Source organism: Carassius auratus, unplaced genomic scaffold (assembly GCF_003368295.1).
Source record: "Carassius auratus strain Wakin unplaced genomic scaffold, ASM336829v1 scaf_tig00003820, whole genome shotgun sequence".
Taxonomy (NCBI): Eukaryota; Metazoa; Chordata; class Actinopteri; order Cypriniformes; family Cyprinidae; genus Carassius; species Carassius auratus.
In genome coordinates, this window is record NW_020523554.1 from 13983 (window position 1) to 37296 (window position 23314).

The following is a 23314-nucleotide window of genomic DNA, read 5'->3' on the forward strand; positions in this document are numbered from 1 at the left end:
AACTAAACTTTAATTGTGTTAGTCGGGTCATTAGTCGTTTTTTTTTTAAAGCAAATTCCAGCCACAAAGTTTAACCTAAATTACTATCCGATACAAAGTGCACAAAACAAATGAAGGAAGAGACTATATGAGCTGTATGACTTTCTTCACCTAAAGTTGAATAGTGGAGCTGTGATTTTAAGGCGCTAAACATATATTTGTTTTACATGTTCTTCTTACCATGCAAAGGAACACATTCCAGTTTCAAGCACTACGTGCTAGCTTCTTGAACTTCTCAGGAGATAATGTTTAATCTATAAATATTGACCAGGCATTCTCTTTCTCCAGGTCTGGAGCGACTCTGAAGGGTCATCCGAGGGATGAAATATCCTACTCATGCAATTCTTCCACCTCTCTCAGGCAAGCTGAGAACGAAGGGGAATAAGATCCCTTTGGCCTCCACAGGTGCTTTCAGAGACTCGTCTTTGAATCGACCTCCATCCTCCTCTACAGTGAACTGAAGCGTCTGAGATTTATTCACACAGTAGATGCAATTATCGATGACAGCGCATCGAAACGGCAGTGTGCTGCCCTGCTGCTGCTGGGAGGCGCAGTCATGCCACATCTTCACGATGGTGTTGTATTTAAAGACGCTGATGCCCTGTTCACGGTTTACATCAAACCGGTAGATGAAGCTCTTGAGAGCCACCATGTCTGTGGACTTTTTCCTGCTGTTGTTGTATGGACACTCTTGCCATTCGTCTCTTTTGGGGTCATATTTGAGCAACCTATAGAACAGAGACCCTCCCGAGACATACAGCTCGCCGTTACACGTAGTGGCTTCGTGAGCTACCGCAAATGCTCCTTTGGGTAGAGGAGCCACTGCCGTCCAGCGGTCCATTCGAGGGTCGTACTTCTCCACCGTGAACAGACATTCACCACCAATGGCGTACAGGTTCCCGTCCATGGAGACGAGTTTGAGTTGCGATCGCGCTTGCTTCATGGGTCGGACTTCGCTCCAGCGGTCTGTGATGGGATTGTAGCAGAACACTTTGTCCGAGACTTTGCTTTTCTCCCCAGTTCCCCTGATCCCGCCGGCCACAAACAAGTAGTTGTACATGGTACAGATGCCGCAGCCTCTGGTGTTGATGTCTTCTGGCATGACGGTCAGCGTGTGCCAGTCCTTGCTGCTCTTATTGTAATAGTAGATCAAGTGATTGTCCTCAAAAGAGGTGATGGAGAGAGGACTCTGGGGACGGCTGCTGTTTCTGCTGGGCGGTCTGCTTCCTACACGCTCAAACACGTCGTTGATTTCCGCCACCATCAGACACTGGCGGCTCTCCATCCGTTTGCGCAGTATGAGGTCTCTCTCTGAGCCCGTGAGGCGCCCGTAGACCGCCGGATCTCTCAGAACCTGAAGAAAGTTGTCACTCATGAATCGATAGGCGGTTTCTTTCAGTTCATTTAAGCGCTGCTTTTTGGCGATCGTTAGGATTTCATAGCAGTTCTCCGGCGTGATCTGTGTGGATATGGTGTCGATGGCGGCTTGTACCGCACAGGGCATCTGCAGGATCTTTGCTCCTGTGATGACTTCCACAATATTGTCTTTGCTTACGTTCATCTGGGAGGAGTAAACATAATCTAAAAGCACCAATAAGGTCTTGTAGCTCATTCCTTTTACCTTCAGGATGTCTCGAGAGAGCCTAGCCTTAAAATAATCACTTTTCTCAGCTAATACTGATTTGTGTGCTTGTATTTGCTGTCCGCCCACCTCTATGACTAAATTCGGCTCTTCCTTTGCAGATAGAGCTTCTCTTACTGCAGATCCAGTTGGCTTTAGCCCTTGGCTCGATTCCAGCCTTGTCTGTCCAAACGATGTTCTGTTGCGGGTCTGATCTGCTCCTTCAGAGGAACTTAGAAAGCATCCTAGCGTTTTTTCAAGTGACCTTGTTTCTTGGGAGCTTGAATAGGAATTATTTCTATCCTCTGATGTGGAGGAGACATTTTTAATGTCAAACTGACTCCGAACCACCTCACCATCTTTTGGGACATTGGACAATTTGTCAATTTCCTTTTTGTTCTCTGCTCTGAAGCACACAGAGGGTGCCAAACTGGAAGCTACCTTCGTGCCATTTGTTTCTTCTCTAATATTTCCTTGACTTGAAGCTTCACTCATATTTCTCAAACTAAGGTCCAGATTTGGTGCTCTAGACGAGTCCAGAGGCTGTATGTGCTCTTGAAATCCACTGTCACTAGAGACGGCGTCTTGTGCGTATTCTGCACCTGTTACAGCACCGTTGTTTCCCAAATTCCTGTTGTCAGTTAAATCTTCTGACGTATCCCATGTACCCTGCAGTATTTCCATGCTCGGGAGGCCTGTTTTCCCCAAAGCCGGGACATTGTTATTGTTCCCTTCACCTGGTATAGGTGATTCTGGAGAGTCAGGGTTTGCCGCATGAAATATAACGTCTGCTTGTACTGTGAACATGTTTCTGTCTTGCAGAGTGTTGTTCATCTCTCTGTAGTTGTGGTACACTTTACGTCACTCATTTAGTGCTCTCAGAGCAACTCAGAAAATTTTCCTTTCCCAGCAGTAGACCTAAGTTAATCCCGGTGAGCCTCAGGAATGATTGGCAGATTCTAATTATTGGGGTAATGATCTTGCAGAGACCACACTAGTGTGTCCTAGCTGGACAGGTTTGCTGTTTGTTCCATCAGTGTACATTTCATCCGGGTAAACAACAAGAACAAAAAAACATCAAGAGAAGATCCTTTGTTATCAGTGTTCACAGCACTGGGGCCAAACCTTCCGAGAAAAGATGACAAAATTATTCATTCATATAATTACACTCATATTACACATTTATTCTAGGCCTAATCCAAATTATTAGAAAGTTAATGTTAAAATCTTCTAATGTGGACTAATAGCAAGTGGTGCTCTTATGGGCAAAAAGCTTTCATGTATTCTTTTCAACAATGCAAATAATCTGTCTTCAGCAGTGACAGTAAAATAAACCATGAACATCACATACTGAGTTGCTGTACCCCTCACTGATCAAAACACTGACATGCTCCATTTAAATCACTCTAATGCGCATGCGCATTGCTTGCAAACCTACTGACAGAGCATTATGGGTTAAATCTATAAGAGCTCGCGAAACAGCACCTTTAATTAAAATAAATCTAAAAACAAATGTACAGCAAACGGCAGACTTGTATATTAATAACGACGAGGAAAAAATGAGGTATTTTCAGACAGATAAAGTAACGTTGGTCTTTGAAATAATAATACTGAATATATTTTAAATTATTCAATAGACTTTGTAACGTTACTTACGCGTTACGCGGCGGGATTTCTTTGCGCAATTCCTCACACAAAGCGCTCTTATGTAAGTCAGTGACTAACGTTAGATCTAAATACACCGCGCTGCAGGGAATCCACACATTAGTCTACGAGGGCTGAGTTTTCCCAAATTCAGACCACTTAACCATTCACAGGAACGTACTGTCCATCCCACATTGTAGTAAAACGGCAGTTCAACTAGAACTTCTCTTTCCCCTCCTCATCCTCGACCAACTGTATGCGTCTGAAAGCCTCGGCAGGAAAATCGGCGTCCACAAAATGTCATAATCTCAATGAAAAGAATGAAACGAAATAGATTCCATAAAGCCACCCTGTGCCTCGGATCTGACCGACACCGCCTCTCTGTCCTCGAAATGATTTGCAGTATTATTAATTGTGTTGTAGGCTGAGGTAGTTATTGATCTAAACCACACCCCCGTTTGTGTTCACCCTGATCAAATCCGCGGTAAGCGCGCGACGCGACGCTCCTGCACACTCAACGCGACGCCAAATGAAGGATGTTGCGCAATAGACAACGGGAACTCCCAAGCGCAGAGCATTTGAACGTTTATTGAATAAAAACACTAGCTAAATGCTGTGCTGAAGCATTTTATTATTCTTTAATAAAACGTGGTAGTGATAAAGCACAGTAAACCGGCTCAGTCTGTGAAGAACACTGACTATATTTGATAACGTTGACAAAATACAACATGAAACGAAAAAGACGTCTACTTACATGTCCACTCTATAAAGAGCTCACAAATGTCAGAAAAAAAATAATTTCAGGTTTTACTCAAAGGAGAGAGAGAGAGAGAGAGAGAGAGAGAGAGAAGCCAAGCTGGAAAAATGGTCAAGAACAGCATGACTTCATCTGGCCTTCACGAATGTGGTGAAGTTTTATGAGCACATTAAGCAAGCCCATTACTCTCCTTCTTGATATTATGGGCTACATTGGTCTTCAAGAGAGTTCCTAGGGTAACCACTCCATTTCAGAGAGCATCAAATCATAGTTGAAACAGTCTGTCAGCCTGACAGCACATGGTCAGACTGAGATGTCACTATCAGCCCTCTAAATACACACATCAGCTGTTCTCAGTCCGAGGGGACTCACAAAGATCCCTGAGCCCACAAAGACTGAAAGCATTGTATATATTAGTGTGGCATCCTGTGAAGGAGGGAGGGAGGGAGGAAAGGCCTCCAGCAGAACAACTAAATCTTACCCAAGGACTTTATTTATAACTTAAATGTCAGAAGTTTTGCCCACTCTAAATTACGACAGACAGACATCAGATCAAAACCAAAGATTCTTGCAAACACTGAGATATCAGCTTTTTTTTTTTTAATCTTAAAAACTCTAAATACAATAATCATAAAAACTATTTACTTGGCATTTTGCAAGTTCATTATTTAAGGGGTGCATAGTGCTTGATTCTCATCTTGATGTGTAAAAAAATCTATCTGTTCAAATATTATCTGCATTTATATAAATATAAATATTCTCACTCAGTGTATAAATTAAGTGTGAATATCTAAACATCCAATAATAATCAACCATCGTAGTAAAGGGATAATAAATATAAACTTTTTCATTTCCCTTTTAGGCAGACACCTTGCAAAATGAATATATCGAGACAAATTTCCTTCAAACACATCGCACCGGAAACACAAAGGTGAAAAATAAACACATTTTCATTTTTTAATTAGGTTTCTTTCCTTTCTTCCATCCATGCCCATGTCAATTTTACCATAAATCAGTGTTGCTGTTGGTAAAGTGCATTTTACAGAAATCCATTCAACCTCTGTTACTAAAATCAAATGCGATTTTCTTTTTAGGACATTCCCCTATGTATGAGCTGGCAGTTATAGTCCATCAAAAGGAAAAAGAAACTAAAAAGGGACCGAAAATAAAAAGGGACAGGTAAAAACAAAACAAACAAAATCACACTTGGTTTTCTATCACACATGCACAGATATACAAAGAATGCTGGTTAAAACAGTGGCATATATTTGTTAATATACAAGTCAGAAATACAGATCACAATTTATCATTATAAAGCTTGTTTCCATACCTTTAAATATTGATAAGCGTTCATTTTAAATTAGAGTTATGGAGGAATGCCATTTTTCTTGAACTTGTAACACAGAACACCAACTTCACTTTAGGACCCAAACAAAATCTCTGGCCCGCCAGAGAACCCCATACAAGTCATTCAGTCCCAGGTTGAAGCTGATCACAGAGGCCAATCTAAAGCCCATGAACCAAAGATGGGCCCGGATTCAACCAACGTTTTAAAACCTCTTTTAAAAAGAACAACCATTCCTTGAAGCAAACATTTTGACATTTCCTTTCATGAAATGTTCTTTACAGAAAACAACTGACATTGAATGAAATGTAATTATGTAGCAGTTAAAAATGTTATATTACCACAATTAGACCTGAATATTATCACACTGCAGTGGTACTGACATTTTCACAAATGCACTTTTTAATTCAGGTGAAAGTGGTAAAACACATTTCCGTGATGCTTGACCGAGTACTTGGTAGTTCAGCTCATTCCTGGAACACATTCTCCCCCCCCCCCCTCATTCTTTAATCTTTTTCCCCCCATCAGCCCATGACTGAATGTAATGTTAGTCTAAGGAACTGCTCTCTCTGACGTGTAATGGTCTATAATGAAGACATACAGTAAAAGCATCAATTAGATGACTAAAAGAAACAAAAGCACGAAGGATACTGGTGTTTGTGCAGCTGCATCCGAACTAAAACCTGATCCTCACCGTTCTCTGAATACCTCCATCTTTATCTTTTTTCAAGGCTGGGCAGTGGTATTTGCCACACCATAATAGTGGCCACCATCTCCTCGTGCTTAGACTGTTTTGTTTTTCTGTTTATTCTGCAATGTCCCAGTCCTCCAGACACCACCAACAATGAGCTAACATTTACTTTTTCAGTCTGCTTGGCCTTCTGGAAGTGCACCGGCTCGTTCAGCAGGTCGTATATCGCCCCGTCCTCTGGGCCATGCTCTAAAGAGCCCTGAGACAGAGCCAGAGACCCACATGAAGAGGACAGGGAGTCCTGGAGAACTGGAGCATGTGAGGGAGAGCTGGTACTGTTGCACCCCACCCCAGAGCAGTTCTCGTCCAGTTGGGATCCCTCCACCTCGGGGGCCCCAGGCTGGCATTGGCTGGGTGTGTTGGAGGTGAGAGTTGCCATGGTTGCTTGGGAGACATTACACACTGCTGTTGCCATCGTGAGGAACTTGACTGGGCCATGGTGAGCATGAAAAGAGACCATTCCTCGACCTGGGGCAAGACAATGAGGGAGATGAATGACCGAGATGAGCAACATTAAAAAGTTTGCCTCAAACATAAAATAAATAAAAGAAACATAACACACAGATGTCAGAACACAATAATGAAATATATAAGGGTAGTAAAATACATCTCATCAAAACAAATATAATTTTAGTATAATGATTATAAAAAATGAACTTCCTCTATGGAATGGAATGGGTCAACAGTGTAATTATATATATATATATATATATATATATATATATATATATATATATATATATATATATATATATATATATATATATATACATATATATATATATATATATATATATACACACATACAATGCAAATACAATGTAAAAACACTTTTGTTCACAATGAGTGCATTGTTCTAAATGATTAATTGAAATGTAAGTGTACTGTAGTTAATGCCACTTAAAGTGGCACCAATATAATATATATATGCATATAAAAATCAATTTCAAGAGTTTTTATTTTTAAAAAGTTACAAAGTTAAATGTTAAAAAGCAAAAAAAAAACTATATATATATATATATATATATATAATTTTTTAAAAGTATTATTTTATTATTATTATTAAAGTACTATAGTCACTGACAGTTGAGGCAGATACCTTGTTTTTTGTCAGTGTGGTTTCTTCCTGAACTTCTGCAGAGTTGGAGTATTTGAAAGTGCTACAGACTTAAAATTACCAACTGGGCAGCAAACAAACCTCTGCTGTTAGCACAATTCCACAGTATTAAGCATTAAAAACTTGTTAAAGGGACCATATGATGAGATTAAATTTTTTCTTTTCTCTTTGGAATGTTACAAGCTCTTGTTGCATAAAGAAGATCTATAAAGTTATAAAGACTAAAGTCTCAAATCCAAAGAGATATTCTTTATCTGCCACGCCCTTCTAAAATGGCTCATTCTAACACACCCCCACATCTCTACGTCACAATGTGGGAAGATTTGCATATCATCGCCCAAATGTTCATGTGAAGAAAAAAGGTGTAACTTTAATTCTCGTTGTAGTATTGTTGTTGCCGCACCGCCATGTTGTGGATATGCTGTGTGTTTGATTGTGAAAGCTAAACTACTTTCTTTGGCCTTCCAAAAGAGGAGGATATTCACTTCGTCATGGCTAGAGCTGATTCATGCTGGTCGCTGAGGAAATGCATCAACTTCGCACTGTAGATCCCCAGATCAGCTTTCACCGTGGACGAAGCGGAGTCCAGCCGGGGTCATCACATGTGGTTGCCTTCATCGAATCAGCTGGACGTGCCATTTTCAAGCTGGCCTCCGCTCACCCAGCCCGCCGTGTGTGACGCTGTGTTTCATCGTGAAAGTAAAACTACTTTGTTTTGCCTTCCAAAAGAGGACACGACTAGAAATCAGTGGTTAAGTTGTATTTACAACACTGTTCCAGAACAGTTCAACCCAAATATTCAGATGTGTGAAACGCATTTTATGGAGGACTGTTTCCTGATCTGCCGACTGTTCTGACTCACAGACTGTAAGTGCACTTTTTATATTTAAAGGATTTACCCCTGATGATTCACACGCATGTTTTGCAGAGTGTAGAGTAGCGCTGGTTGTGTGTCATTTCTCCAATCACAAATACAGACATGGTTTTAGGTTTATGCGGTGCGATGCAACGCAATGCGTAAAAAGATAATGCAAGTCTTTATAATCAGTAATTATGTCCCTACTGTATGCAACAAATGTATGAAACCCATTTGTAATGGGTTCTACTGGTTTTGTCCGGTTTTGCTGGGAGACGGCATCACACTATGTTAAGGGATGTAACATTTCCATCAAATGCTTGATGTATTCGGCCAATCACAATGCACATGGATAGCTGGCCAATCAGAGCACACCTCGCTTAACCTTAAACGGCATGAACACATTTCATTACATCAAATACACAAAATAATGTTCCTTGTTGCAACATCATATAACCCCTTTAAAAACCCACCTGTGACTTTTGGGATGCCCTGCAGTCTGGGGATGGACAGGGCCACTGTGACCCCAAGATTGGTCCCCACCAACAGCAGTCCGTGACACACTAACAGACTGCTCACAGAGACTCTCTGCTGTCCTGAAAGGGAACAATTTATTTGATTTAACTACTTGCACTGCAAACTAAATCAGAAAAACATACTATAAAACACTTGTGGCAAGCACTCATGACTGGGGGTACTTGGTGAAACATTCACCCAGTGGAATAATAACACATGCTAGGCTGTGTGGGTAGGAACTCGACAGCATGTGTGGGTAGGTTACTATGGGGATGATGCTGAACAGCAGTTGGTTTCCAAAGAAACCTGACACAATGCGCACTTACAAATGGGAGGGAGGCCTCATTAGAAAGAAAAGAATGGCAAACGTTCAGATATTTTGTTAAACAAACAACTCTAAATTTGTACATCATGTACTGTACATTAAGTGGAATCATTTAAATGAAATAAAAATCCTAAATGAGCTTAAGTCTAAAAGTCCAGCCTGGTCACAGTTCTATGATTGATATTAAATCCATTTTAAAATTACTCTCATGTTGGTGATTAAATAAAATCATTTAGTCCTTTTTGATTCATTACTGGTGAAGAAAATGCTATAAACTGACAATGTTAAGAATATATAAACTATATAAAAAAATGGTAAGGAATGCTGTGTTTAATAATAATAACAATAAAACAGTTATATTTACTCAAAGTATATTACTCCATCAATCAAAAATAAATAATTAAATTAATTAATAATAATAATAATAATAATAATAATAAATACACACACACACACATATATATAAGATACAGAATATAAACTTTAGGACCCTCTTAGAACTATGGAGTTAAGAAAAACAAGGGGAGGATTAAAGGATTTTTATCTAAATGCAATAACAATGTGTTTTGAATTTTATTACTGTGACTAAAAAGTAGTATGTCATCGGGCCAGAGCTGTTTTCTTGTGAATTATCACACATGAGCAAACAACTGCTGGTGAAAAGGAACAACACTGACTGAAAATAAAATACCCAACTATGGGTCAACACCCTCCAAACACCTGATTGGTCAGGATCAAACTGCAAGTTAGAAGTATCACAGAGCAATATTCTATTGAGCTGTTCCTCTTTAGGAAAGGGTTTGCTCATATTTCTGAACATCACAGATCATTACATTAGTCATGGAAACTCTAATCGGGGACTATTGCTAAACAAATGAGGACTGAGTTTGAAAAACATCTGCACAGTTTTGAAGTGTTTTACAATAAGTCCTGTAGACGAAATTAGTAGACCAAATCGGTCACAAACAAACTACATTTTAGTCTAAATTTTATCAACAACTGTTCAGTCCTCCTAATGGACAAGAGAAACACCCATTTAGCTTTATACACTTTTTAAATCGGTTACTCTGCATAAGTTATTGTGAAATAAAAATGAGAGGGTCCTTTATGTTTATAAAAAGAGTCTGTGGTGAATTCTCGTCATCTGGCTGCGGTGGTGCAGCTGAAAATCTCCAATATCCAAGAACAGATTTAGCTGTGGGCTCTGTGTGTGTGTGTGTGTCTGTCCAGTCTGACCTTCAGAAAAGGGACAGAAAGACATGTACTTGGCTGACCGAGTTGGCATCGAGTTTATCTGAAATAAAATAACTTTAGGTTTTTGAATATTTCACTTGATCTTACTCAACATTTATTGTATTTTTATGGTTTTAGTTTCAGTTAACCAATAACCCTGATTCAACATCCATATAATATATACTACTATAACTAATAATAATGAACATCATATGTACAATTTATTTTGTATAAGACTATCAGTACAAGCTATCTGTAGTGTTTTAACCAGTTAATCGCCTGCTAGTTGAGTGATATTGTAGCTGACATCTTTGTACCACCTTCAAAAGACTGACACACTTTATTATAAATCATGTCAAGAACAATCACAACTGATTTGTCATTTAGCAACTCAGAAATGCATGTGCTGATTTGATGGTGTGTGTGTGTGTGTGTGTGTGTATGTGTGTGTGTGTGTGTGTGTGTATGTGTGTGTGTGTGTGTGTGGGGGGGCAACATGAAAAATGACTCTCTGTAATGCATATCACTATATTTAAACAAATCAAAACCAGTATAAACATGCCAATTTAATCAGCTCTAATGCTGACATTGTGTCAGACACTAAGGGAGGAAAAATCTATCCAAGCATTAACCACTAATGGGGCTAAAAGAGTTCCTGGAGTAACATCCTTTCAATTAAAAAAAATTAAACATATTGTCCATACATAATTGATGCGATAATGAAGATCTATCTGAACCCCAAGAGTCAGTGCAGCTGTTTTTTGTGGTGGCTGCTCTGTTTGTGTCATTAATGCACACACGAGTGAGTATTTGGGTCACAGGAGACAAAGCCATCAGAGACAAATACCACTGCCTCTATTATCACAAACTGATACCAGTCTTTATCATTTCCACAAAGGCCATAATATGCATTTCAAAACTTTCACTCAACGCTTGATAGAGGATGACTCTTCTAAAAAACTCACAAAAAAGGTGGTTGTTTGCATGATGATGACAAATGGATTCAAAGAGCTTTGGTACATTGTAATATATCAGACAAACACCAGCAAATATGGAATGCAAACAATGTTTTAGCAGCTGTCAAATCCATTACCGGGCGAAGGGATCATGACCATGTCTGCCAGTCATTTCAGCAAATGTTACATAAGACACTGTTGTACAGACAAAGTGATGCATGATATTAGCTGCATGTTTCTGTAAGGTAAGTTTGGGACAGACTCCATCTTTCCAAGGTCAGGACACAACACAAAGGAATTACGCTACCAATCCCTCATCCTAAAACCTGCTCTTGCGTTACTGAACACAAATCAAAAAGGGTTTCAGGTTCTCTCTGTCTGAGGTGACTGCTAGCCATGCAAAATGATTATATGCAGCTGTACTGAAGTTAAACTCGGGAGCTACAGAAATATGATACAGATTAATTCCCCTCCTTTGGTAGTACATACCAAAATTTTGTGAGAAAAAAGTTATTCAGGTGACAAAATGCTCTGAAGAGTTACCCTCAATTTTTTTTTTTTTCATTTGAGGGTTGAAACTGAATGGATTTCCATACAGTGCCAGTTTCACGCAGCAAAAAACATTTGTCTTTAAAGGTTATTCAAACTTCAAATCATTCCACTGAACTACTAACAGAAGCAGATAAATGGAGCATAAAATCCCAAGAAACACCTCAGAGACAAGTAAAGACACAACACAGCACGGGAGGCGACCAGCACTGCCTTTCATGAACGAAATCCTGCCCTGACAAATAAGCCCCAGAGCTTAAGGAATAGCCGGGCATGATCCGACATACTCAGCACAACCAAGCTGAAGGATTCTGGCCAGCCAGAGGCAAAATGGTGCTGGAATTTAAAAAGACAGTAACCTGCATTATAGATGAAGATACTTCTGTTCAATCAAATCTTGCATTCAATGATGCCATATGACATTACAAAGCAATTCTGATGGTAATTAATGCATCTCTTGCTGTATAACTTAAAATCTTTAAAAATAATGTAACCAATTAAAGCTTAATGGAGACCCTTCCAATAAACATACTTCTGCAGGGAATTATACAGTAATCTGGCAGGTCCACACCCTTTTAAAACTGTACAATTGAGCCTTTCAAAGCCAGGCGAGTAGGTACCAACAGCCCATATTATTGTTAGACACCAAATCTAGGAAGTTCTTCTCATAACAAACAGTAGGTAAGGAGATATGCCAACAGATTACTCCGATCTGATGAATCAGATCGAAGGAAACTTTAGCAGGACTCATCTTGTCCAGAGTGTTGTGTTATATGTAGAATCAGGAAGTGTGAAAGAACATCAATGATGACAAATGCTCAAAAATGGACTATTTTATTGACTTATTAATCAGTCATATAAAAATATTAGGGATCCTAATAATCAAAGTGTAAAATGCAAGATTTTCTTTTCAAGCAGCAGTGAATCAGAATGAGGGAACTACAGCTGCAGTCAGAGACACACCCTTATACTCTCACACAGGAAGTCCTTCTTGTGGCCGATGTCTCCGTGCAGACCATTTCCTGTGTGGCAAACTGTTGCATGGGTTCATGGAGACGGACTGCTGAACTCTACTCAACCACAACTGAACTCTACTCAACAACTGATTCCAGAAAAAAACCCTCCCCATCCAAACAAAACACTGTGATAGAGCTGATAGAGCAGTTTCCTCTTCTAATGAAGGTCAGGGGAATATTATTAGCATGGACTGTTAGAAACAAATCCTTGAGGTATCTAAAAATAGATTCAAAAACATTGTTCTGCAGCTGCACAGAAGCACAGCATCTAAAGGCCACTAACTGCCAATGTTACATAAGGGCATTTCAGATTAGGGCTGCTTGTTTTGGATTCTCTTGGAATCTAATTGTGATTTTTGTGATTTAAAATGCAATTTAGTAAAGCTTGTTTGTAGGGCGCCAAAAATGACTTGATTACCGTACATACCAATATGAGTGGTGTTAAACAAGAAGCATTACTACTGTACATGTACATTAAGAAATATTTTAGAAACAAAAATAATTTTATCTGTAAAATGTAAAATTACAGTATTTATAGCTTAAAGTTAAACAACCAAGGTATTAATATTACAGAAAACTGCAAAGAGCCCTGGAAAACTTTTGTTTAAAGCAACAGGTTTCCAAATTATCTAAATCTATATAGCTTTGCATGATGGATGGACCAAAATGTATCAAAACAATTCATAAATTTTTTTTATTTTTTTTATTTGTATAAACTCACAACACTAAAAGACATTGATTAATGTTCAATCAGCAACCCTGTGGCCAATTAATCCTAAAGAGCCTAAAGATCTTAAAAAAACTAAAACAATATATTATGATATAAATGACCTCAAAAGTAATGTACTTCTGAATACCAATCCTTAACATTTCCAGGACTAGAACAGCATGCAGACATTAGACAAGGAGAGAACGAGATAAAACATATTCAGTGAGGGACTCCCAACACACAGTCAGAGCGTGTCTGGACTCCCTTGTCACTATGGAGATTTAAATAAAGCTTCTTTATTCAGCGCTAGAGAATAAAAAAAACAGTCCTCTCATTAACAAAGCACATGTGCAGAGAGTGATTCAATCCCTATCTATGCATTCAACACATTTGATTCAGTTATCACACAGGTTTCACACTTAAACACATCTCTACAAGATAGATACTGTCATATGATGTTGCAATGAACAAGTGCCAGAAATACCACACCAAACATTTCAGTGTGCCATAAAATCGGCTATTCTACTATTTCTACTACAATTCTGCTAAATGTTTCAGATGGACCTGCCCCGAAAATAGCACATAAATATAAAATAAACCATGATTGGTTGCTAAACATGTTGGTCAGAGGGTCTCTTCCTGTCCAAGTAGGTGGTTCTTAGCCAGAACAAGATGCAATATGGACCAAAACACATGCTGTTTAATCTGGCTCTGTAAGACTAAGTTCCTTAGACTGCATTTTACTAATTACTCAAGAAAAGACATTTCGGCAGAGATTATGATTAAAAAAAGATTACAGCCCTAGTCCTAAACCCAGCTGGTGTTAAATCGGCCAACACACCAGATGCTCGACTGACATTATTTAGGGCCAATGTGGACTTTTTAAATCACTGAGAAGTTAGTATTCGAAGATAACTGCTTACACATACATTAAAGCTATCATGTAGCCATCATAAAAAGCAGAAAGACCGAGAACAAAAACCAATGCTGAAGTCATTTCTAGTATATTCGCTCTCTGAATGGCTTCCTGAACACACACGGCCCATTCAGAACAACTAGAAACTAATGCTGGATAAAATCCAAACTAAACAATGAGTAAAAATACTGCCACTCTAAGGAAACTCAACCCCTGATTTCCTCTAAAAAGCTTTTCTACAAATAAGGTGCAAAATCTACCTGCTTTTATTCAATAATGGCAAAAACCGGCACCTTTTTATGTTGCTTTAAAAAGAAGAAGAAGAAAATACATATCAACATGACATCATCTGAGTAAATGAACATTACATGGCTCTGTGATTCTTAAAGAGACTCTGTAATTCCGTTCTTCCACATGAAAGAGAATCACATGACAAAACAACACACCCCCTCATGATGTCATGTCATTACATAAACAGAAAGCTGTGAATCAGCAGAGTCACCTGTAATCTGCCACCGTCTGAGGACTACAAATGACAGGGTGCTGTCTCTAAGGGTTTACTTAGGAAGGGAATACTTTTAATGGGATATAAGATGCAAAAACAAGTTTTGTAAGGACTGCATTAGCAAGTGAGTGTTTTGTGCTGACGTTACACAGTATACTATACCTGGGAGTATGTTGTTGACAGCTGTGGCGATATTGATGTCTTGCAGGTGGTCGAGAGTCTCTGTGTGGAAGAGACGGAGGGTGGAGCCGGTGCTGAAGGATATCCAGATCCCGACACCGGCCACCACCATGTGGGACACGACCATTCCCTCTTCCTGATGGGCTTCAAACTGACGCTGTCAACATACACACACACTTTTTTATAAATACACAAGCATCTGACCTCAAAAATACTTCTATTTAGGCTTGGCTGGATCTGCAAACACTAGCCTGACTTTGCTTGGCTTAATTTCTGGAAAAATCTGCCTGTGTAACCTACCGAACTGAGGGATGAGGTAACCCAAAAGAAGGTCCAGAGAAGGAAAAAGAGATTGTGATTTGACCCATTTCACTCAGAGAGGAAGAGGATGACATTTCGATTCTGATATGCTACAGCTTGACGTCTTTGCTGGAGCAAACAAAATAACAAGGAACTGCAATGCGAAATTTAACAGGGTTTGACTAATGTGTGTCCCACAAGCACATCAGAACTGCCTGGGAACAAGAGAAACAATCTGGCTCTTGCATTTCTGCACATCAGAATCTGTGATTTTCATCTCATTAAAGACCATCTCAAACACCACTTTCTATTTGCATCACTGATTTCCTATCTCTTTCCAGCACACCTCTCACATATTCATCCCACACGCTCTACCGTTCCAGCCAATGGTTTAACAGCAAGCAGAGCTGTTGAAGGCTAATGAGCTTAGTGATGCTGGCTGGATAACAGGTCAGTGTGTCAGTGTCTGCGTGTAGGAGAGAGAACACATGGCTTTAATATTCTGAGATCACAGCAGGCCTTTCTGGCCCTATGTGCTGTGAGACTGAGCGAAGAAACAGAGTTTTCACTCTCTTAAGATAAATTACAGACAGCTGTTAGTGGCATCACAACATTAGGTCATAACAATATACACCCACATATATCTTTAAATATGCATGTAATAGTCTAAAGCCTATTTCCATACAGAACTCTTGTAATATTTGGTCCATTTGGTTTACTGTAACAGACTTTTAAAGACCTGATGAGATGTGCACCTTTTATTTCATTCTAAAGTTATTATCAATTTATCACAAATTTGATACCTAGGTGTAAACAAATCATTGAAGGTTCATGTTTTGAAATGTTTATATGTTTTATAAGATTAATATGTTTTATATTGGTGTTTCCAGTAAAATAAAATTAAAAGATAATGAAGCTTTAGAAATATTTGGATTTTATAGTAATATGAACGGATGAAATGGATTCTTGTAGACTGTAAGACTATTTGCTAAACTAAAACCTAGTCATTTCAGTAGCAAAACAGGTGCATAAATGCCAAGCTATGTCATGAGACTCTAGATGGCGCAGGCTGATGGGTCCTCTAAAGGTAAACTGATATTCAAAGCGTTAAATGACTTGGCACAAGCTGATTAGTTTTTGTTGCCTCCCCTTCCCCAGCTCCACATAAAATGTGTGAAAAGTGCTGTACTACCTCCACAGTGTGTGTCTGTGTGCTGATGATGAAGATCTGCCCTCCTGATGAGGCCCAGACGTTTTCACCCACCACCAGCAGGGCTTTAACTGGCAACACCCCCAACTTCAGCAGACGGGCGCCCGACTCGACCCAGGAACCGTCTGTGAAGGAGAGCAAAGACAATCTGAAATTCAGATATCAGTGTTTGTAAATGAACAGAGAAGATACATCCTATGAACACCGAGTATGAGAGGTTTGCTGCAAAACTGATTTTGCGAGAGAGAAACTATGTTAAAGGTTACATACGATGTTGTCACACCGAGGGTAGGGTTGATACTACACCCTGTGCTCCTGTGGGCTTACTGCAGAAATATAGTGACCTCACAGCATTCAGAGGGCAGAATGGAGGCGTGTTGAGTGTTTGTTTAAGTCACAAAGGCTTCATTGAAGAGAGACCTGACAATCATCAAGGTGAAGAACACCTCTCATAGTGGAAATACTAGTACCACTTTTTCACCCGAAAAATGTTGGATCTCATGCTGGAGCTGGTGTTCTGACTGGGTATCTGCAAACCTCTTTAAGGATCAGTTTTGTTGCAGTCCTTTACGAGCTCAAATTTGAGAACACATTCTGACATCTAAAGTAAAAGAAGCACTTGCTGTTGAATCTGATTAATGCAATGAACTCAAGTGTATATTTACGGTGGATAAAATAAATGTCAAATTCATTAACACATTAGATATTTTAAGTTTAATTATTAAAAAAAATTAATCAGGGATGCATTTATATGGGACAGTCACAAGTCTCCCAGTTTTCATCCAAAATATCTTAAATTGGGTTACGAAGACGAACGAAGCTTTTACAGGTTTGGAACGACATGGGGGTAAGTGATTAATGAAATTTTTTTTATTTTGGGGTGGAGTATCATTTTAATATTTTGTGACATGTGATATGGACAATTTTGAATGAGGAACAGATCAAATGAAAATTAAAGATAAAGAATTATTAAAAAGAATGACAAGTTTAATAACATTTACAATGACCCATAATAATCTTCACAAATCACTGCTAGCCTGCATCTGTTTCTGCCTGGATCTTCCTACCCTCCAGTTTATTTGAGCAGATCTTTATTCAGCTTGTTTGCTTCTAGAGGCTCTGATTACATAACACCAGCGCCTACACAGCATTCCCAAACCCTCTCTCTTCGTCTCTTGCTCTTATTCAAACAGACTTGTGATAAGCATGGTCGTAAGAGGAAAAAAAAAAGTGTTTTAAAGAAGACACATTTTAGTGATTAAATGTCAATCTTTGCATTAGCACTAAAGACGTTCTGTATTCAGCTGAATGAGTAAAATGTAAACGAAGACTGACTTTTATTCAGAACACAAGGCTCATGATCTGATAATGTTACCACATGAAGGAAATCGTATTGTTTTACGGCATTCATCTGGAACTGTGTATTTCCAAAAGGCTCATCCTATGAGTATTACTAAACGTTGAGTATTACATTATGCGAATACTGAGAAGAGAACACTAAAAAGTAATATAGCATAAACTACTGTTTAAAGTCTGTGTTTTGGGGTCTCTTTTTTGGTTCTTTATTTGATCAAAAATACAGTACAAACAATAATATTGTTCATTTAAAATAACACTTCCTGAATATATTTAAAAATAAAGCTACATTTTCACTCCAGTTGTTAGTGTCACATGAGCCTCTAAAAAGAATTCTAATATGGGGCTCTAGAAACATTTCTTACTATTATCAATCAATATCAATGTTGAAAACAGTTGTGCTGCTTAATATTTCTGTAGAAACTATTATATAATCATCCTAACATAACATTGTCACAAGAAAATCAATTAAGTTCAATCAGAGTATTAAACAATATCCCTAAATTATTGACTAAATATCTGTCTCAGGCAGCAGAAAACTGGAGCGAGAGTAAAATGGAATATGAGCGTCCCAGAGAGAAAAACAGCTGTGGAAAGAATTAATGGAAAAATATTTTTAAACGTCTCAGTTTCCTTGAGTACTTTCCAGAGCACTCCCTGTTGAAACCTGCTTAATCCAGCGTGAATTTAGGCTAGTTTATGCTGGTTACTTAGGTTAGTTTAGGCTTAGTTTATGCTGGTTATTTACTGGCACAGCCATGCTGTTCACCAGCAAAACTTAGCTTTGATTGGTTGACCAAGAAAATCTTGCTAGTTAAGCTAGACAAGAAGCACACTAGCATCCAATGCTGTTTTCTTTTCAGAAGGAATGGATGGATTACTTTTCCGAACACCAAAACAAAAATCAAATGCATTCAACAAAATCAATCTCCTTTCAAGATTCAAGCAGGAATCACTGCAGAAAAACCCCTCCTTACCATCAGCTCTGGAGTAGACGACCAGAGAACCGCTGACCAAGCCTGCATACAGACACCCACTCTTGTACACCAGACATGTGACACTGGACTTATCAGGGGAGAAGAAGTGCTGCAAGCGAACCTTCTTAGACCGTTGGCTGCTCTTATACACAGATATACTGAAAAGTAAAGCATCAATTCATCAGATTAGACTGGTTAATAGACTATAAGTCACTACACAAACAAATAGAAGGCATCACACTCTATTCTTCATCTATATGTAGTTTGTGGATGTATTGGCTGATGTACACACCTGCCTTCCTCCATTCCCAGACACACAGTCGGTGTGTCACTGGCTTTCCGGACCTCAGGCTTAATCTCAACGTTTTCCAAGGGCTCATCCAGAGGCACATACGTCATGCAGAGAATACGCGACTCCACATTAAAACACTCAGTTACTTTGGGATTTGAGTTCTGCAGTGCCACAATGGAGACCTGACCCATGTGATTGGTGCAGCTGGCCACCTGAAAAGAAAGAGATGATTTCAGAATCTACACATCTCACTGTTCAACAAAACTGATTTGAGTACTAAAGTCTCATGTCTACATGCTGAGTGCTCTTAAAAGAGTGTAGCCCATCATTGCAGGCTCTTAGGTTTCTCAGAGAAGAGAATTATTTTATGCCCTTCTATACGGTAAATACAGCATGAAAGCCTTTAATGCAACCTTACACTCACACTTCCCACACAGAACAGCGTTTAATGATGCTTTTAGAGTTCAAAAGAGCTTTAAAATTATTGATATGATTTGGGAACACACAGACAAACACCAGACTGACAGATTCATATCAGGTTGGACTCCAATAAGGAAGCTTAACTGATTTAATATAAAGCATTTTAGGTTTTGACTGTAAATTGTCTCACCCATACACATCCGTGACCCATAACAGGCAGATCTGCAGTGCTGTCGGTGTTCACATGAGGCTCAGGGTTGTGAACTGCACACTCCACCTAACACAAACACATATTGGTTTATTAGACCATGTTTTCTATTATAAACAAGTATGATAATGAGGATGCAAGATGTTTGGTCGGTCACCTTGAACTCCTGCAGTTTTGACATGACCACAGCCATCTGCTTGAGTAAGAGAGGATGGTTTTGCTTCCTCATTTGTTTACCATCATCCTCAGCACAAAACCAGCCTTGGATGTTGTCTTCCTCTGAAAAAACACATTACATTAGTCAAGCATTCCTCAGATTCTACAAACCAATGATATTCCCATATGTGTCCTCCTGTTGCCAGTATTATAATCCATTTTTCTGCACTGAACTTTTAGTTCTGGCTCGGCTGAGCGATGATTCACAGACTGAACTATATGAATCCAGCCCGCATATTTTGTTTATGTGTTACAAACATGTTTATTTAGAAAATATGCTGGGAACATCATATTAAGGTATGTTTAAATGTGTTTCAGGCATTTAGGTAATCTCTAATCATAGAAGAGTTATAGACAAAAACAGGATATGGAGACAGGAAATGACACATACGTAGAGCCAATTTAGCCATCTGCATTTTACTGATCCAAGCTTGCTTGATAGATGGACTCAAAGTGTTGAAGACTGCAGTGAAGAACATGGGTCTCCCATACCTGAAAAGTCCAAATCACAAAGCTCAGATTCTTCTCTGAAAAAGCTTTAACAATGGAAACAATACACGTTTCTCTGAATTCATTGTAAGTGCATCAGGCAGTACACAAATCTCTTGGGTTGTCTAAATATCTCAGCACGGGTTCAGCTGGTCTGGAAAACTGTCAGGCAGCTGGAGAAACAGACAGGGTCCTATCCTGTGTATCAGTGACTTTGTGATTTAATGATTGGCTAGTTTCAATACTAATAAACAGATCCCAGAATTGATCACTTTCCTACTTTTTTTTTGTATTTTATGACTTTCGAAAGGGGCCCTAAAACTTTCACTGTATAGAAATAATAGGTAGAATAATGACCAGAACTAAAATAGTGAAGCCATGCAATCCAGACTACTACCACCACTAACTCAAAAAGAAAGTCAACAGCATACATTTTCCAGAAGTCACAGTGTGTGAGAGAGATTTATGTTATCAAAAGGATTAGTTTGACAGCTGGGAGTCTAAAGATACTCCTATAATCCAGAAACTAAAATCCAAGCATACAGTCGCAAATAATCAGTGTGTGCGTATGTTTTTGACAACTGCACACTCTAAAGCCCCTGATTCACAGGAGTGGGATAATAACTGCACAGGATAGTCTTTGGGCTCTGATTAGGGACTTAAGGTCATTCTTTAAGCTCTGAGTCATGTAAACACAGAGACATGGCAGTTTGATCATTTAGAAGCCTTAGTATTAAGACATTCAGGAAGGCCAAATAAATCCAAATTATGGTATATTTCTGCTCCCTAATAAAAGATAATAATACTAAAAAGACTACTTCAATATAACGGAAACAAAACATTAACTACAAATAGTTTGTTAAGATGAATTGCAATTAAACATGTAAACAATTTATAAACCTCTAAAAATCACAATTTCACCATTTAAAATTTTGGATCAGCAAGATTTCTTTATAAAAGAAACTGATACTTTTATTCATCAATGATGCATTAAATTGATTCAAAGTGACAGTAAATAAATGTATAATTGTCACAAAATAAATCTAATTTCAAACAAATGCAGTACTTTTGAACTTTATATTCATCAAGAATCCTGAAAAAAAAATGTATAAGGTTTCCACAAAAATATTAAATCTCGGCACAACTTTTTCCGACATTGATGATAATAAGACATGTCAGGTCAAGTCGAGGTCACACATACTTGTCTTGTTTCCCTGGTAACTGTAGTTGTATCCTACAGCGATCAGCCGCCCGAATCTCCTCCTCTTTTTTAAAAATCAGGCGCTGGAGACCTGAAACCCAATCCTGAGCAACTGTCCCATTAACATTCTGGAAAGAGAAAGAGTGTAAAATGGACTTGGAGTAGGAAGAACTGAGTGCATCCTGGTTTAAATATTGATCCTAAAGTGTTTGCGATATGAACACCTCACCTGATAATTCCCCTTCAGACTGCTGATCATAGTGGAGATCTGGTTCACCAAACCCAGGTCATGGACCAGGTTCTGTAGGTCCTGGTAAAGCTGCCCTGGACCCATATACAACTTATCTGCGAATGCGACATATCCAATTGCAGTTAATATTCCAAGTAATAAGAATTCTTACCTTTAAACAGCTATATCACCAAAACACTGCTTTTTGTTTAGTTTGGGGCATTTAAAATTTCCCGTCTTCATTAGCACTAAGGATTACAGCTGAACTGAATGGTATTATACAGTGAATCATTAAACGCTGGTTCAGATGAGTCATTATGAGACTGTGCTGTCTGTTTCCCAAATACTGCCACACACAAAAGACTGCTTTGTGCTGCTCTGCCCTTCCAAGATAAAGAGAGACAGAAATGTTAAGTAGAGAGTGAGGGGAAAAGAAGCAAGCATGTATTTTCTTTTACTCAGAGCTGAAGTAAAATATGAGTCTCTCTCACACACAGATACACCACTGAAACATGACTCAGAAGGCAGAATCAGCCATGTAAGATCGCACACAGCTAGCAGTTGGCTGCATTTGTGTGTTTTTGTTTTGTTCAGTTGCATTAGGTTTTGCAAGTATGCAACATTCGTCCTTTTAATAGGTGCTTAAAGATAAATAAAGGTAAAAAGGATTTTTTATTCTCTAGAGCCCAAGTTTTATAAAAGAGGACAAACTTTGTTGTCCTTGTGCATCATTTTATAAAGACTTGTTATTGTTAACTAAATTTAAAACTACTAAAAATAGTTTTTAGTCACTGAAATTAAAACTTGACTTAAAAGATTATAAAGGCAACTGACTGAAATAAGTACTAATACTAATATAAATTAAACTAATACTAATATTAACGAACTAAACATAACTTAATATAACTAAAACAGAAATAAAATTAATCTATAAAGAAAAAAGTGCTAAAATATACATTAAATAGAAAATGAAAGCCAATATTATAATTAGTGTAATAGTATACAAATTACTAAAATAACACTGGACAAATACCAAGGTAGTACTTCGGCACTTCACAAAGACTTACACTCTTACTAACTAAATTTAACAGAAAAACTAGTTTGAAAATGTATATAATATTTAAGCTTCAGCAAAACTGAAAAAATATAAAATGGTACCCTGGCACTTCTCCATAACCTTTTCACAGCATCAGTAACAGTGACATCACCTCCCCTCCTGGTAGCTTTATTCTTCATGGTTAATTAGATTTGGAAAAGTAAAACGAGAGAGAATAAAGACAGAAAGAGGCTGGGAATGCAAGAGCGTTTGATTCAGTGCTCTAGTTTGAATCAGAGCACCTCTTGCACACACAGACTGTGTTTTCAGTAACCATAGAGACAA

General features: G+C 38.5%; 2 protein-coding genes across 3 annotated transcripts; both read right to left on the reverse strand.

Moving 5' to 3' along the window:
• Window positions 1–37: 37 nt before the first annotated feature.
• LOC113070387 (kelch repeat and BTB domain-containing protein 11-like) lies at window positions 38–4506 on the reverse strand. Of its 2 annotated transcripts, none has more exons than XM_026243670.1 (2): window positions 4059–4506; window positions 38–2785 (listed from the first exon to the last, which is right to left on the reverse strand). In XM_026243670.1, the coding sequence occupies exon 2, from the start codon at window positions 2492–2494 to the stop codon at window positions 374–376; it is 2121 nt and encodes a 706-aa protein (XP_026099455.1). In that variant the 5' UTR covers window positions 2495–2785; window positions 4059–4506; the 3' UTR covers window positions 38–373. The 2 variants fall into 2 exon arrangements, with proteins under 2 accessions (XP_026099455.1, XP_026099454.1); XM_026243669.1 differs by lacking the exon at window positions 4059–4506 and adding an exon at window positions 3317–3847.
• A 498-nt stretch (window positions 4507–5004) lies between these two features.
• LOC113070388 (rho guanine nucleotide exchange factor 10-like) lies at window positions 5005–22062 on the reverse strand. The gene is made up of 11 exons (XM_026243671.1): window positions 21934–22062; window positions 21705–21832; window positions 20406–20506; window positions 19956–20077; window positions 19781–19867; window positions 19171–19382; window positions 18879–19036; window positions 16528–16670; window positions 15018–15192; window positions 8604–8726; window positions 5005–6625 (listed from the first exon to the last, which is right to left on the reverse strand). Exons 1-11 carry the CDS (start codon window positions 22036–22038, stop codon window positions 6123–6125), a joined length of 1857 nt encoding a protein of 618 aa, XP_026099456.1. The 5' UTR covers window positions 22039–22062; the 3' UTR covers window positions 5005–6122.
• Window positions 22063–23314: the final 1252 nt, after the last annotated feature.